We start from the raw sequence: 13,910 nt of genomic DNA, 5'->3' as shown, positions 1-13,910 counted from the left end.
TGTAATTTGTAAACGTTGCTGCAAAATTAAAAAAAAAAAATACAAATCGTGACTATACTTTCCAAAGAGGTGACTCACTTGTTCGTTTGCTCCTTATCTCATAAAAATAAATAAAAATGGCCTTTGGAAAGAGGCACCATTCATAAATTACGTCATAGTATTAAGGGCTCGTGATTTGTGGCACATAGCCAAAATAAGATTTTTATGATAATAAGTGTGACAAAGAGGGATGGCCCTAAAAAACATAATAGGTACATACTCCAGATAAAACGTCTAAAATGGAGTCATATTACGAGTAACGACCTCATGTAGAATTTCGCAGTTCAAAACATCTCATCAAGTGTTTGTGGGCGGGGTACCGAAATTTTGGCATTGGCGCTAAACTGGAGCTATCATAAACTTAAGCAGGATCGAGCTTTATAGTGTTAAGACATGACACGATTCCTTAGTGTCCTGTGGGGCCCTGTAGGTAAAGGAAGGCGAGGTGAGTGGCCGGCCCCTGGCACGGACCGGCGCGGATCGATGCCTACTACTTTGCCTACTACAATACAATTGTTATTGTCTACTGCCAATAGCATGATATCAATGAACTCGATTTCAAATGATCGAAAATCTTAGGTCTTCTGCAATCGATGTAGGCGAATGACGAAGAAGAAGAACATACCTAACTTAAGAAAATTATATTCTTTTTTGATTTTATCAGAACAAGAGTTGCTTGATTTAAATTTGACAAAGAGCTTTTCTATAGCCATTTATTTTGTGACTGGTTGAAACTTGATGCGTCATCTCGCGTTCAGTATTCAGTATTTTTTCAATTGCAATATTTCTTACAATCTGTTTGCAACATCTCCTTGCTGCTGTTTTTATCTAGGGTGTTGCTTATGATGCTACATTAACTCGTACACTCTTGGCCAGCTTCGGCAAGCTCTCACCAGCCCAAGCGTGTAAACGGCCCGTTGGGATAGAATTGCGTGAGCTTGCCAGTACTTGCTGCCTATACGGGCCGGTGTCAGTTTTTCATCACAGATCAAAGGAACTTGCGGCAAGCGTTTGCGACGCGTTTACACGTTGGCTCGTGTTTAGTGTCGCTCAAGAGCTCACGCCGTTCGGAATCGGTTTCTGCTGTTACTAAAATGGGCTGCAACCTTTATGAATTAATTACTTAAACGGAAGTTTGGTATTATCTTGATAAAAAGATTATCGTGCTACTAAAGTAATCTAGCGCGAAGTTTAGTTAAATTTCGCTTTACTACATGAATACATGTAGGTAGTATCGACTAGCTGCTTAAGTATTCATTCTACTTGATTAGAGGTGCTAATCTGATTTTTAACATTAGGACATACAAGGAAATATTATTCCGCCCTATTGAACCGATTTTTAAACACAATATTTCATTGGTTCCTTCTTCGCCGGATTCCAAGTTTGTTGGATTCCAAACTCGTCGGATTCCAAGTCTGTCGGTTCCAAGCTCGTTGGATACCAAGTTTGTCCGACTCCAAACTCACGTCGGATTCGTGACAATCAAATTATTAAATTATAAAGCAACCTACTTATTCTAACTTAGGGCATGTCACCGTTAGGGATGACGACGAGCGAAGCGAGGAGGAGTTTTAGGTAGAACTGCGACCCAACAGCGCGCGAGCCGAGCGAGCAAAGCGAGCGTGCCGCGGTAGCGGTCGGCGAAGCGCTAGAACCGCGTTTTTTATAATATTATATTTTTTAAGAATATCTATGTACTTAATAAGTTTGGAATCCGGCGAACTTGGAGTCCGACGAACTTAGAATCCGACCAGCTTGAATCTGACAAACTCGGAATCCGGCGAAGGAGGAACCAATCCAATATTTCACTTTTAGAAAGCTAAGCCTTGATTGACACGTAAACTAGGTACTTTTCACATAAAAAGTAAAGGTACCTACATTACATACCTATGCTAGTAAATAGTAGCAAAAGGCCTCCCCCGTAGCTATTGGTTTGAAATGGTCAAAACTGCAGAAGCACAAGTCCATTAAGTTCCCATAACACAACGTTACGTACCTAATTACCGACTTCAAAAGAGCTGTAGTTTGATCGATCTGATATCACCGTCTAATGAAGCCTATTGCAGTTTCCCGTTAAAGGCTCGTCACGTCAATTCCGTCTATCGCACAGTTAAATCGATCAACCTATAACAACTAGCTTCGTGCCCGCGGTTCTTTGAACTCGTATATAGTTTTACACTAGCCGGTAAAATGCATACTTTGTAACCAAACCACAAGTTACTTTGGAGAACTAAGGCTGTTTAGGTATTAGGGCCAGTATAGACGGACTGCATTCCAACTGTAACTTAACCGCAACTGCCGACTGCTCATACATTTTTATCGCAGTCAGCGTGCAGTTGTGCCGACTGCAATGGAACTGCAATGACAGTTGGCAGTTACGTTGCAGTTGGAATGCAGTCCGTCTGTACTGGCACTTAGCTTTGAAAGAATCTTTCTAAAATCAGTTCCAACACAGAAAACCATGTCCATAAACAACGCACTAATAACCTAACTATGTAACTTAGAAAAGCTGAAAACTCCCGAAATTGTCATTTCAAAGTCATGATCATGACGATCGGATGGCCAAGTGGTTAGAGAACCTGACTACGAAGCTTGAGGTCCCGGGTTCGATTCCCGGCCGGGCAGATATTTGTATGAATAATACGATTCTATTCTATCTTAATTGTATGCAAGTAAATACAGTTTTTTTTTAATTCTCTGAAAAGTGACTACTATTTAAATTTTACAAATATACTTTTTCATAGCACATGCGCGAATTCTTTGGAGCGACTGTTTTCTTTATGCACACTTACACACACTATCACACACCTATGCACACAACACAACACTACAAACATACACAAACTTACACACATACACCATAGATTATAAGAAATTTAGAATAATAAGTCTAAAACTTTATATTTTGCTATGTAAGTCAATACATCTAACTCTTAATGGGGAAGAGCGCTGCTTATCCTAAAGCACAGGTTGTACCTATTTAGGAAGTAGTGTCTTAGTTATATGTGGACAATATAAAAAGATGTTTTGGAAATAAATTATTATTATTTTTATTATTATTATCTGTTCTCGGGTCTTGGATGTATTTAAGTAAGTACGTGTTTATCTATATAAGTATGTTTATCTGTTGCCTAGCCTAGTATCCATAGTACAAGTTTTGCTTAGTTTGGGACTAGGTCAATTGGTGTCAAGTGTCCCATGATATTTATTTATTTTATTTAAAGTTCAAGATCTCAAAAATGACTGGACTGGACCGATATTTATCAAACATAGCTAAGAACCACCGCAAAAACACGCTTTCACGTAAAAACCGCATCAAAATCGGTCGATCCGTTTGAGAGCTACATTGCCACAGACAGATAGACAGACATTGACATCCAACTTATAGCACTTTTTCATCATAGACTTCACCCTATACATACAAGTAAAAACGTGCCCACTGAGATTTACCAACTCATTTCATCATGTTCCAGTTAGAAAATGGGGCGGAAAGTCACAGTAGCGTCATGCACGCTCAATCAATGGGCCCTCGACTTCGAAGGGAACCTGAGTAGGATCCTGCAGTCCATACAAGAGGCTAAAGAAATGGGTGCGTTGTACAGGACCGGCCCTGAATTGGAGATATGGTAAGTTCCTGTGACGTATTTAAAATCGAACAGCTACTACACACACAGACGGGAAGCAGTAAGCAGTAACAATAGTAGTAGTAAGTAGCAATAACAATATCCACCAGAGACCGTATTGTCTAGCGCGGTGATGAATGCGATCAACACAGACAGATACCACAGACTCACACCTACACACACACGTAGCGGTCAAACTTATAAGTTTACTAGAGTTTACCCGTGGCTTCGCACGCGAAAACTATTCGATCTGGTAGTTACAATTGAAATTCTGGGATTTTACTAAATTCCCGTGGGAAATCCCAATATTCATATTGCAATCTTCATTGAGGTGTTGTGCTAAGAACAACTATCCCGTGGGAATATCGGGATAAAAAGTAGCCTATGTGTTATTCCAGATGTCCAGCTATCTACGTTCATCCAATATCATATTTTCTCAAGTTTTTCGCGATTCTTGGGTGGGAACCCAAGGTCAAAGAATCGAATTGCTTTAAAATTCCAGAGAAATAATGCGTTGTTTGGGAGAAACGTGTCAAAATGGTGTTGTAGAGCGTCATCCTGCTCTGTCTCGTTTTTTTTGTCCCGTTCTGGCGGTTCACTTTTATATTATAGATAACACCCCTCTTTTTGAGCGTTATAGGGTGATGAAAAACTTAAGTAAATGACATGTATGTATAGTAGTGCACAGAATTGATATGGAGCTTAAGTTATTTTCCGAATTTGGAACGTCAATTTGTTTACACGGACGCGTTACTAAATATTACATACAGCAGGTCATTTACTTAAGTTTTACCTAGTTAGAATAATTCAACTGACTTGCAATTCTTTCGTTAACCTAACAACCTTTCTCGCAATTAATTCTACTCTATTTGTCTATTTCAGCGGCTACAGTTGTGAGGACCATTTCCACGAACCGGACACCTTCCTTCACAGTTGGCAAGTTCTAGCTGAACTACTTAAGTCTCCAACATGCAAAGACATGCTCATCGATGTTGGTATGCCAGTGCAGCATAGGAATGTTTCGTACAACTGTCGCGTGGCTTTCTTGAACAAGAAGATTCTTTTGATCAGACCAAAGATGATGCTCTGCGAAGATGGGAATTACAGGGAGTCCAGGTGGTTCTCTGGTTGGACTAAGGTAAGTTTATTTCTCAGAATTTTTAGCGGTGAGCATACATAGTCTAATCTCAATGCTGGAGGGATTTTTAGCAATTTAAGGACGGATGGCAAAGGAATTAAATATTTTCACTTAAAGGAATAGTAAAGGTCGCTTTGGCTTAGAAAAGATTTGACCGGCGAAGACCGAACATAGTAACTTTTGAGGAAAATTGTGGTCTCTGCTATTAATGTTGTAACTTGTTGTGTTATTCTCTTAGGAACGCCAAGTTGAAGATTACTACTTGCCAAGAATGTTAACTACCATCACAAATCAGACAACAGTTCCCATCGGCGATGCTGTGATTTCTACAAAAGACACGTGTATAGGCTTTGAGATATGCGAAGAACTGTGGAATCCCCAAAGGTATCCTATCTTGTCCATAATGTAAAAATCTATGACATCGGTATTTCATTACGTAGATCATTCAGCATAATACCACTTTTGAATCCTATTGATTAACAAATTATTCATGACGTTGATATTTTATTCTGCTTTTCAGCCGTCATATAGCTCTGGGTCTTGACGGCGTGGAAATCATATCTAATGGTTCAGGAAGCTACATGGAGCTGCGAAAAGCTTATGTGACCGTGGATTTGGTAAAGAGCGCGACGTTTAAAAGTGGAGGTGCTTATTTGTTCAGCAACCTCCGCGGCTGCGATGGCCAAAGGATTTATTTCAACGGTTGTTCATGCGTGGCTTTAAATGGACAGATTATCAGTCGGGGTTTGCAGTTTGCGTTGGTTGATGTTGTGAGTAAATTTTTGTCTCAATATTTACTTGATATATGTTAAACAGTGGCGTTCAATGTGAAGAAACATGGCCATGGGCGCTGGATTTGTCAGATAAGTAAGACTTTAGACTTAAGATTAGGTTTCTTTAAACGTCGCATACGTTTGCGTGGCGCCATTCGTGAGCTACGACATGCGAGCGATAGGCACCTTTCCCATCGCCGACGTTGAGCGAGAAGCGATTAGAGCTAGTAACTAGAAACGAGTGGGCGAGCAGCGAGAAGTGAGTGTAGTTTTGTCGCTAGGCTGTAAGAGTGTTCGAGTGCGACGGGCGGCGATTACTCGCATCACTTGTTACCCGCCAAGCTAACATCGCTGAGCGAGTTTTATAGCTCTTATCGCTGCGACAAAAGAGTGAAGAGTGAAATCTCGCCGGTGTGAGCAGCCAGCGATCAACTATTAATATATGCTTCTCATTTACTCACACAGTATCTACATCTTTTGTTCGTTTCTTGAGCGAGAAAATAGTCGATAGCCAATCGCTTCTTCGCCGGGGGTGAGACAACTGCCATAGGTAGGTATAGCTTTTGTTCTGAACTGCAAAAATGGCACGCATAAGATCCCACTTTAGAGCCGCCACATACATTCGGGATTTCGAACGCAGTAAATCCATACAAATCTATGGACCTACCACATACGGACAGTAGTTTTCCGTTCGAACTTTTCTCTGATTCGGAATTCCGCATGGTGGCCTGTGCCTGTGTGTGTGTGTGTGTGTGTGTGTGATGTGTAAATGGTGGCCCTTACTAGATAGATAGACCACTGGATTTAGAATATTATTAAAGTTTTTTCTAGACTTTGACACTATACAAATATCATAATTACTTTTTCCAGGAAGTAGTGGTAGCAACGATAGATCTGGAAGACATTCGTTCCTACAGAACGCAGATCCGTTCCCGATCTCACTTGGCCGCTTCTAACCCGCCTTTCCCTAGAATTGCTGTGGATTTTGCCCTTTCTGATGACGATGACGCATTTCTGACAACCAGCCCGCCCATTGATTGGAAATATCTAACGCCGGAAGAAGAAATTGAACTAGGTAGGAGTGTTTTGTTGTTATTCTAGTTTATAAAAGCTAACAATAATAATCCGTTTTTGAAAGTTGCGCTATACCCAGTGACTTGAGATTAGTGTTGCCGAAAAATCGATAGTTTGCAATCGATAGTTTCAATCGGAAAAAGGCCATACTATCGATAGGCCTATCGATATTATTGCTGGCTAATAATGCAGAACTATCGATACTATCGATTGTATTGAACAGATAATTACGAAAACTATCGATAGTATCGATATTATCGATACTTTTCGTTATTTACTGTTCAATACCATCGATAGTTTTGCATTATTAGACAGCAATAATATCGATACTATCGATAACTATCGCTTTTGCTCAAACTATCGATAGTCTATCGAAACACTATTATTCACGCGATGTCGTAAGTACAATCAACAGCACCAATATATATCACAAGAAAGCGTCATAAATATCTGATACGACTCTATTCTAGGGTCGGTAGGACGTGTCAGATATTTTTGCACTCCACTGTGACAGTTATTCATGTAGAATTGTAATGCTACATTTACACGCTTGCCGAAGCTTGCCAAGCGTCTACCAACTCAAAGCCTGTACAAACGCTTGAATACCATTTACCTACACGCTTGCAAGCGCGTCAGTGTATTCCGGACAGGCAAGCATGGTAGACGTGGATCTCGACTCGAAGTTGCTTCGGCTCTCGTGTTGAGCTTGATATATTTTTAATTAAAGGATAGAATTTATTCGTTAGTCCAAGCACTCATGATGGTCATTAAAATGTATTTAATATTTACGTCTTTCTACAATGTACTCTATGTGTACGTCCGTACGGCGTGAGCTCTTGAGCGACACTAAACACGAGCCAACGTGTAAACGCGTCGCAAGCGCTTGCCGCAAGTTCCTTTGATCTGTGTTGTAAAAAACGACACCGGCCCGGATAGGCGACAAGCGCTGGCAAGCTCACGCAAGCCTATCCCAACGGGCCGTAACAGGTGGTGGTGGAGGTGCGGGGCATAACTATATAAAAAAAAAACTTATGACAAACATTACAACATGACTCTCAAAAATTATACGACTATACCTTGACAAGTTCGTATGTAAGTAAAACTCGGTAGAACCATGACGCAGCTTTTTTGATAAGTGCGGCAAATGCTGACTGTAACAGGGTTGACCGAGTATCACGCACAAACTTCTTAAGGTATTACGTATCCCGCTAGTAGCATATACTCGGGACGGTGTCTGATTACAGCTTTCATTTTGAACATGGAACTACCGTTAGACTCACTCATATTAAATGAAATGAATCCGGATAACTTATGGCTTAAATCGAGTTTAGCTCGACATGTTTCGGGTTAATTCGTGGCCTGTCCTCTAAGAGCAACGCGACTCGGCGGCTGTTGATCCTAGAGAAAGTTCTACGTCGATTTAAGACGTGAGTTGTCCGGATTAATTTCAATTAATATGCGGTTTAATTTTGTTGCTGTGCTTGTTATAGCCTAAATTGAATAAAGATATTTTGACTTTGACTTTGACTTTGACTTTGTTTGGGAAGGACCTGCGTGCTGGCTATGGGACTACCTCCGCCGCTCTGGTCAGGGCGGCTTCTTCCTGCCACTTAGTGGCGGCGTGGACTCCACCAGCACAGCTTGTATTGTCTTCTCCATGTGTACGCAGATCTGCGACGCCATACAGAAAGGAGGTAACATTAATATAGCTTATGCTCGTTAAAGAGCGTTAGAGAGATTTAAAGGAGCGAAAGAAAGGAATGGCAGTTGGTACCTTTCTAAGGCCAAGAGGACTTCGATTACTAAATCCTGTTAATATCACATTCATTCACTCTTTTAAAATGTCTGTTAAGTTTCCAACCTTACTAATAGCTCCTCCTCCGTTTTGTTTTATGTTCCTTTCAGAAAGTCAAGTGTTATATGACGTGCGCAAGATTCTCTGCCAAGCGGACTACACGCCTTCAGATCCGATGGAGCTTTGTAATAGGTTACTCGTCACCTGTTACATGGCTACAGAGAATTCCAGTCAGGAGACCAAACAGAGAGCTTCTCAGGTATATATACACCGTGTTGTTTTTGACTACCGTTCACTTTAAGGGAACATGTCAAATGTTAATTTGTCCAAGACAGTATTTCCTAACTCTTAATTTTTAAAAGATAATCAACAATTGAGGAATTATGCGCCGAGAAACTGTAAAAGTTTCTTCATTTATGATGCATTCTTGAAGTCCGTAACTATATATAAAGTGTATTTAAATTATATTTTTGGCTAAAGTAGATTAAAAAAGAGTACGAGTTTTTGTCTCTCTTGAGCGTCTAGTTTGTAAATTTTGACAATTTGACTTTTAACAATGACTATGAACTTATATACTTACATGATTTTTTTTCCGAATCACCAAAAAGGTACAAGGTAGTTTCTATCAATGAACTGAACCAACCATCGAAGTTAACGGAAATAAAGAAAAACTATATACACCGTGTTTTTCTTGATTTCCGTTCACTTCGACAGATGACTCAAGGCCGAAGAAGGTGGCGCCATGATGATGTGCATTTTTCGTCATACGTAGATATTTAAAATACTTCCCATTGCTGTGCACAGGCTTCCTATCAGAATAAGGGGGCTGGATGAAAAACACTGGTTTATGCAATTTATTTCTTGTTTTAGCTAGCCAGTCAAATAGGCAGTTATCACTTCCCGATTATGATCGACGCGGCCGTCAGCGCTGTGATTGGCATATTCACTACAGCAACCGGTCTGGTGCCTAAGTTCAGGACCAACGGAGGCTGCCCGAGGCAGAACCTTGCTCTACAGAATATACAGGTAGTTCTTTTCTTATTGACATGAGAGAGCCAATAAGCTAGGTTTTTTTTTACATTAAACTGACAGTGATTGACCCCTATCTCACCTAATGTTAAGTGCAGATGAGGCGAAAGGTGTATCTAGGAACGTATATAGGAACAGCGTATTCATTCTAGCCTTGAAGAGCCCTAGATTCATCTGATGGTATGTAGAGTAAGTGTTACCACTCGCAACGCTATAGAAGGTTACAGATATGTTGCCAGCTTAGAGGGCTGCTTAATCAATATATGTGAGTGAGCTGTGGTAGTAGCTCACTGTACTCAATACGGTATTTGACTATTTTGTATATGTTTTATAAATTAAAACTAAACAATGCCTGTTATCGAATAGAAAAACAATTTTTAAGCTACCTTTACAAATAACAAAGTTATAAAGGTTTGAAATTCAAGATTAGACAGAGAAAGACATACTGGCATGTGACGTCACAATCCGTCCAATTTTCAACCGATTTAAATTTTCCTTCGCTAAACACTATCTGTATTTCTATATTTTCATAATAATATTAAGATATGGCAAAATCAGGAGTTGTCAAATACCGTATATAGGTAGTGCCACGAGAGTTGGAGTGAATGTTTACACATACACACATAGCTACAAAAAGAATTGATTGCATAAAAGGAGAATGAATGAGTTAATATCAAAATCCTGCTGTTATTACATGACAATATGTTCTTGTGTGTGTAACCTCAACCCTGGTGGCAGTGGCACTACCTGTACCTGTGATCGGAATTACTGCGGCAAGACAAGAGTATTCAGGTGTTTCTCATTTTCGCGCACACAGTCACTTCCGTGGATGTCATTGCCGTGTCGTGACACGAGAGAAAGTAGAAAATTAAAAATACGTAAATAAAAAAATATATATGTATACATATTATTTATTATTAAATATCGATTAAATATTTAGCATCGTAGTAATAGTTCACAGTATTTATGTCCGGCCCCTCCTGGTAATATTTGTGTTAGGAGGTTTTGCTTCTCCCTTCCGGAGTTGTTACGGAGCTGTATCGTCAAGGTATTTTGGAAAATATTTAATTACGTTAAGTCCTGTGAGTGAAAATTGCGAAAATCTAAAACTATGTCTACAAACTTTAAATTGTGATGAAAAAAATTCCAGGCACGCCTCAGGATGGTGCTGTCATATCTATTCGCCCAGCTGATGCTATGGGTGCGAGGCAGGCCGGGCGGCTTGCTAGTGCTAGGCTCGTCTAACGTCGACGAGGCTCTTCGAGGCTACATGACTAAGTACGACTGCTCCAGTGCAGACGTTAACCCTATCGGAGGCATATCTAAGACGGATTTGAAGTCCTTCTTGCAGTATGCTAAGAGTCGGTAAGGAGAAATTTTCTTGCATTTTCTTTAACTAGCCTGGAATAGTGTCCCACTGCTGGGCAAAGGCCTCTCCTCTTGATCTCCACACCAATCCCTTGCATACGCCAATCCCTTGCGTACGCGTCGGAATCGTCCCGCCATCTCCTCAGTCGACGTCCTCCGTAATCCATTAGATCCGGCAGTTGAATTAAAATTCCTCGATTTAAGTAACTAAGATCCAAAGATAATTCCCAAAAGTTACAACGTGAATTTCATTAACGTATAGCATATAAACACCCGTGCCAAATTTAATGTTTCTAATCTTATAAATTGACGTTTCGAGATTTCATCCCCATCCTGTGGTAATATCGAGATAAAAAGTAGCCCATCCCAGATGTCCAATTATCCACATACCAAATTTCATCCAAATCCGTCCAGCTATTTTATCGAGAAGGAGTAACAAACATACACACGCACGCACACGCATACCCAGAAACTCTCGCATTTATATTATTAGTAGGACTACAAAAAACTCAGAGGTGCCAAACTCTGAGTTTGACTCCAGGATACTGGTTGAGAGGCCATCCTATCAGTAGGCTACCACAACTGTGTTTTGATTAACTTGAATAAAATTTAATTTGATAACTTCATTTGCATTCATAAAAAATATATTAACTTTGTTTCATTTGTTTTAATTTAAAAATGGTATGTGAGCTCTTGATATGCTTTAACTTTTCAACGCCAACAACGTATATCTACGGCCATCAGAGTACAGCGTAAAAGTGATCTTCATGCAATGGCTTTAAACTTGTTTTAATTTGTTTATGTCTTAGGTTCTTCTTACCTTCGCTATCGGAGATACTCCAGGCTCCGCCCACAGCCGAACTTGAACCGTTGACGGACGGTCAAATCACACAAACAGATGAACAGGCAAGTATTATAATATATTTAGGGGCTGTTTCACCATCCATTGACTAGTGTTAACTGGCGGTTAGGTGTGATGCCGTCTCTATTTGTTTTGTTCGAATAGACGGAGACGGCATCACATTTAACCGTCGGTTAACGCTAATCAATGGATGGTGAAACAGCCCCTTACTATTTTTAAATCAGATCTTACCTTTACGAGTATTTAAAAAATATATTTTTCTTTCTATGACAAAATTAATTTATAACAAGTACCCATTGCCCATGCCAATTGTACCTACCCCTGCCAATTACAGTCAACTGTATTCATATCTGCCACAGCGGACCGTGCAAAAATATTATCTGACAAGTCCTACTGGCCCTAGAAATATAGTCGTATCAGATCACAGTTTGTTGTGTCTGTTATTGGTGCTGGTGACTGTACGAAAAAAAAAGTTTGATAATGAATTCGTATCTTAGGTATTGGAAACACGAGTTAGGTATTTATTCACTGCCACAAGATTCCATGAAATCTTAGTTTAACTTGAAGATAAAAAAAAAACCAAAAAATCTAACCAAAAACAAAAAAACGAATTTAAAAAAAAAGCTAAGTTAGGACGTGTTTTTGACACATAATATAGGTACCAAGAGGCATCATAGGTCTTCTATAAAAAATGATATATCCACAGGACATGGGTATGACGTATGCGGAATTGTCAGAGTTTGGAAGGCTTCGCAAAATGCAGAACTGCGGTCCGTTTAGTATGTTCCAGAAACTTGTTCACGCGTGGAGCGACAAGTGCACACCGCAGGAGGTGAGATCACACAGAACAGTATTTATGTTGCAGGGAAATGGTAAAAAGAGGGATTTGAACAAATCTCTACAAAGGTGCACTGAACCTCGAAAAAACAATAGCAAAAAAAAACTCTAAGGGATATGACCAAATCGCGTATGATGTTAAAATGCGAATCCATTTGATCATTTACCTAGAAAAAATAATAATTTGACCATATCCCTGAATCTGTTTAGTAGAATGACGAAATCAACCAAAAAATGCAACTCGGTTTTCCATTTCACCAGAGTTGTTTAGTGATTTGATAAAATCCCTGAATCGCGTCAGTGAGTTGACGAAACGAACTCGCAAAATCAACTCGTTTTAACATTGCACTACAAACGTTCTGCGATATGATGAAGTCTCTACTGTAAAGTAGTATTGGTGATTTGGTCAAATCTCTGAACTGGATTAGTGAAACGATAAAACGAGTTGACTTTGCGAGTTCGTTTAGTCAACGCAATCACGTGTTTAAGAGATTTTCTCAAAAGTCACTAAACAAATCTATTTAAATGAAGAAACGAGTTGCCTTTTTCGACTGATTTTGTCATTTCACTAAACAGATTATGGGGTTAGATCAAATGATAATTTTTTTTAGGCAAATGATCAAATGGATTCGCCATTTTAACATCCTGCGTGATTTGATCATATCACAGTTTTTTTTTCAAATCTCTGTTTTAGCCACTTCCCTACGACATTAAGGGCTGTTTTCACCATCCATTGATTTTGTTAACTGACGGTTAAATGTGATGCAGTCTTCGTCTATTCGAACAAAACAAATAGAGACGGCATCACATTTAACCGTCAGTTAACACTAATCAATGGATGGTGAAACAGCCCCTTACAGTCAATCATGCCACTGTTTTGTGCTAATTATTTTCAGGTGGCTGAGAAAGTGAAGCATTTCTTCCGTTGCTATGCAATCAATAGGCACAAAATGACGATCCTAACGCCTTCGTATCACGCGGAATCATACTCACCGGACGACAACCGTTTCGACCACCGTCCTTTCTTGTACCGAGTACATTGGAGCTGGCAGTTTAAAGCCATCGATGACTCTGTGAGTATCTCAGTAAGGAATGGCGAACCTTAATTAGTTAATAATTAATTACAAACGTAACCAAATCACCATCACTAATAAGCCTAACTAATCCTACCCTACTCTTCCTTTAGTTGTGAGTTTGGTTGCGTTTGCGTTGATTTTTATTTTCCAAGCAGAAGTATGGTAAAATTAACTGGACGATTATGGCATGGCTTGGTCGCACTACTTCGCGGAGTAGCATAATCAAGTTTATAATGAACTAAGTACTATCTATGTTAGATTAACATTTCGTAGCATATTGAACGATTGTGTTGCT

The 13,910-nt window shown here is 39.7% G+C and overlaps 1 protein-coding gene across 1 annotated transcript in view; it reads left to right on the top strand.

Moving 5' to 3' along the window:
- The window catches only part of Nadsyn (NAD synthetase), a 29,444-nt gene that overhangs the window by 13,207 nt on the left and 2,327 nt on the right, over nucleotides 1-13,910 (top strand). The window contains exons 2-13 of the mRNA XM_074109736.1: nucleotides 3,514-3,666; nucleotides 4,546-4,801; nucleotides 5,040-5,185; nucleotides 5,322-5,571; nucleotides 6,445-6,649; nucleotides 8,196-8,342; nucleotides 8,554-8,702; nucleotides 9,314-9,469; nucleotides 10,623-10,837; nucleotides 11,650-11,746; nucleotides 12,409-12,534; nucleotides 13,436-13,612. Of these exons, the coding sequence (XP_073965837.1) occupies nucleotides 3,521-3,666; nucleotides 4,546-4,801; nucleotides 5,040-5,185; nucleotides 5,322-5,571; nucleotides 6,445-6,649; nucleotides 8,196-8,342; nucleotides 8,554-8,702; nucleotides 9,314-9,469; nucleotides 10,623-10,837; nucleotides 11,650-11,746; nucleotides 12,409-12,534; nucleotides 13,436-13,612 (2,070 nt within the window). The 5' untranslated portion in view covers nucleotides 3,514-3,520. The remainder of the gene's footprint in view (nucleotides 1-3,513; nucleotides 3,667-4,545; nucleotides 4,802-5,039; nucleotides 5,186-5,321; nucleotides 5,572-6,444; nucleotides 6,650-8,195; nucleotides 8,343-8,553; nucleotides 8,703-9,313; nucleotides 9,470-10,622; nucleotides 10,838-11,649; nucleotides 11,747-12,408; nucleotides 12,535-13,435; nucleotides 13,613-13,910) is intronic.

The sequence above is a fragment of the Choristoneura fumiferana genome, chromosome 2, assembly GCF_025370935.1.
Source record: "Choristoneura fumiferana chromosome 2, NRCan_CFum_1, whole genome shotgun sequence".
Lineage (NCBI taxonomy): Eukaryota > Metazoa > Arthropoda > Insecta > Lepidoptera > Tortricidae > Choristoneura > Choristoneura fumiferana.
The sequence above is the reverse complement of the archived record's forward strand: the minus strand, read 5'-3'. Positions and strand labels throughout refer to the sequence as shown.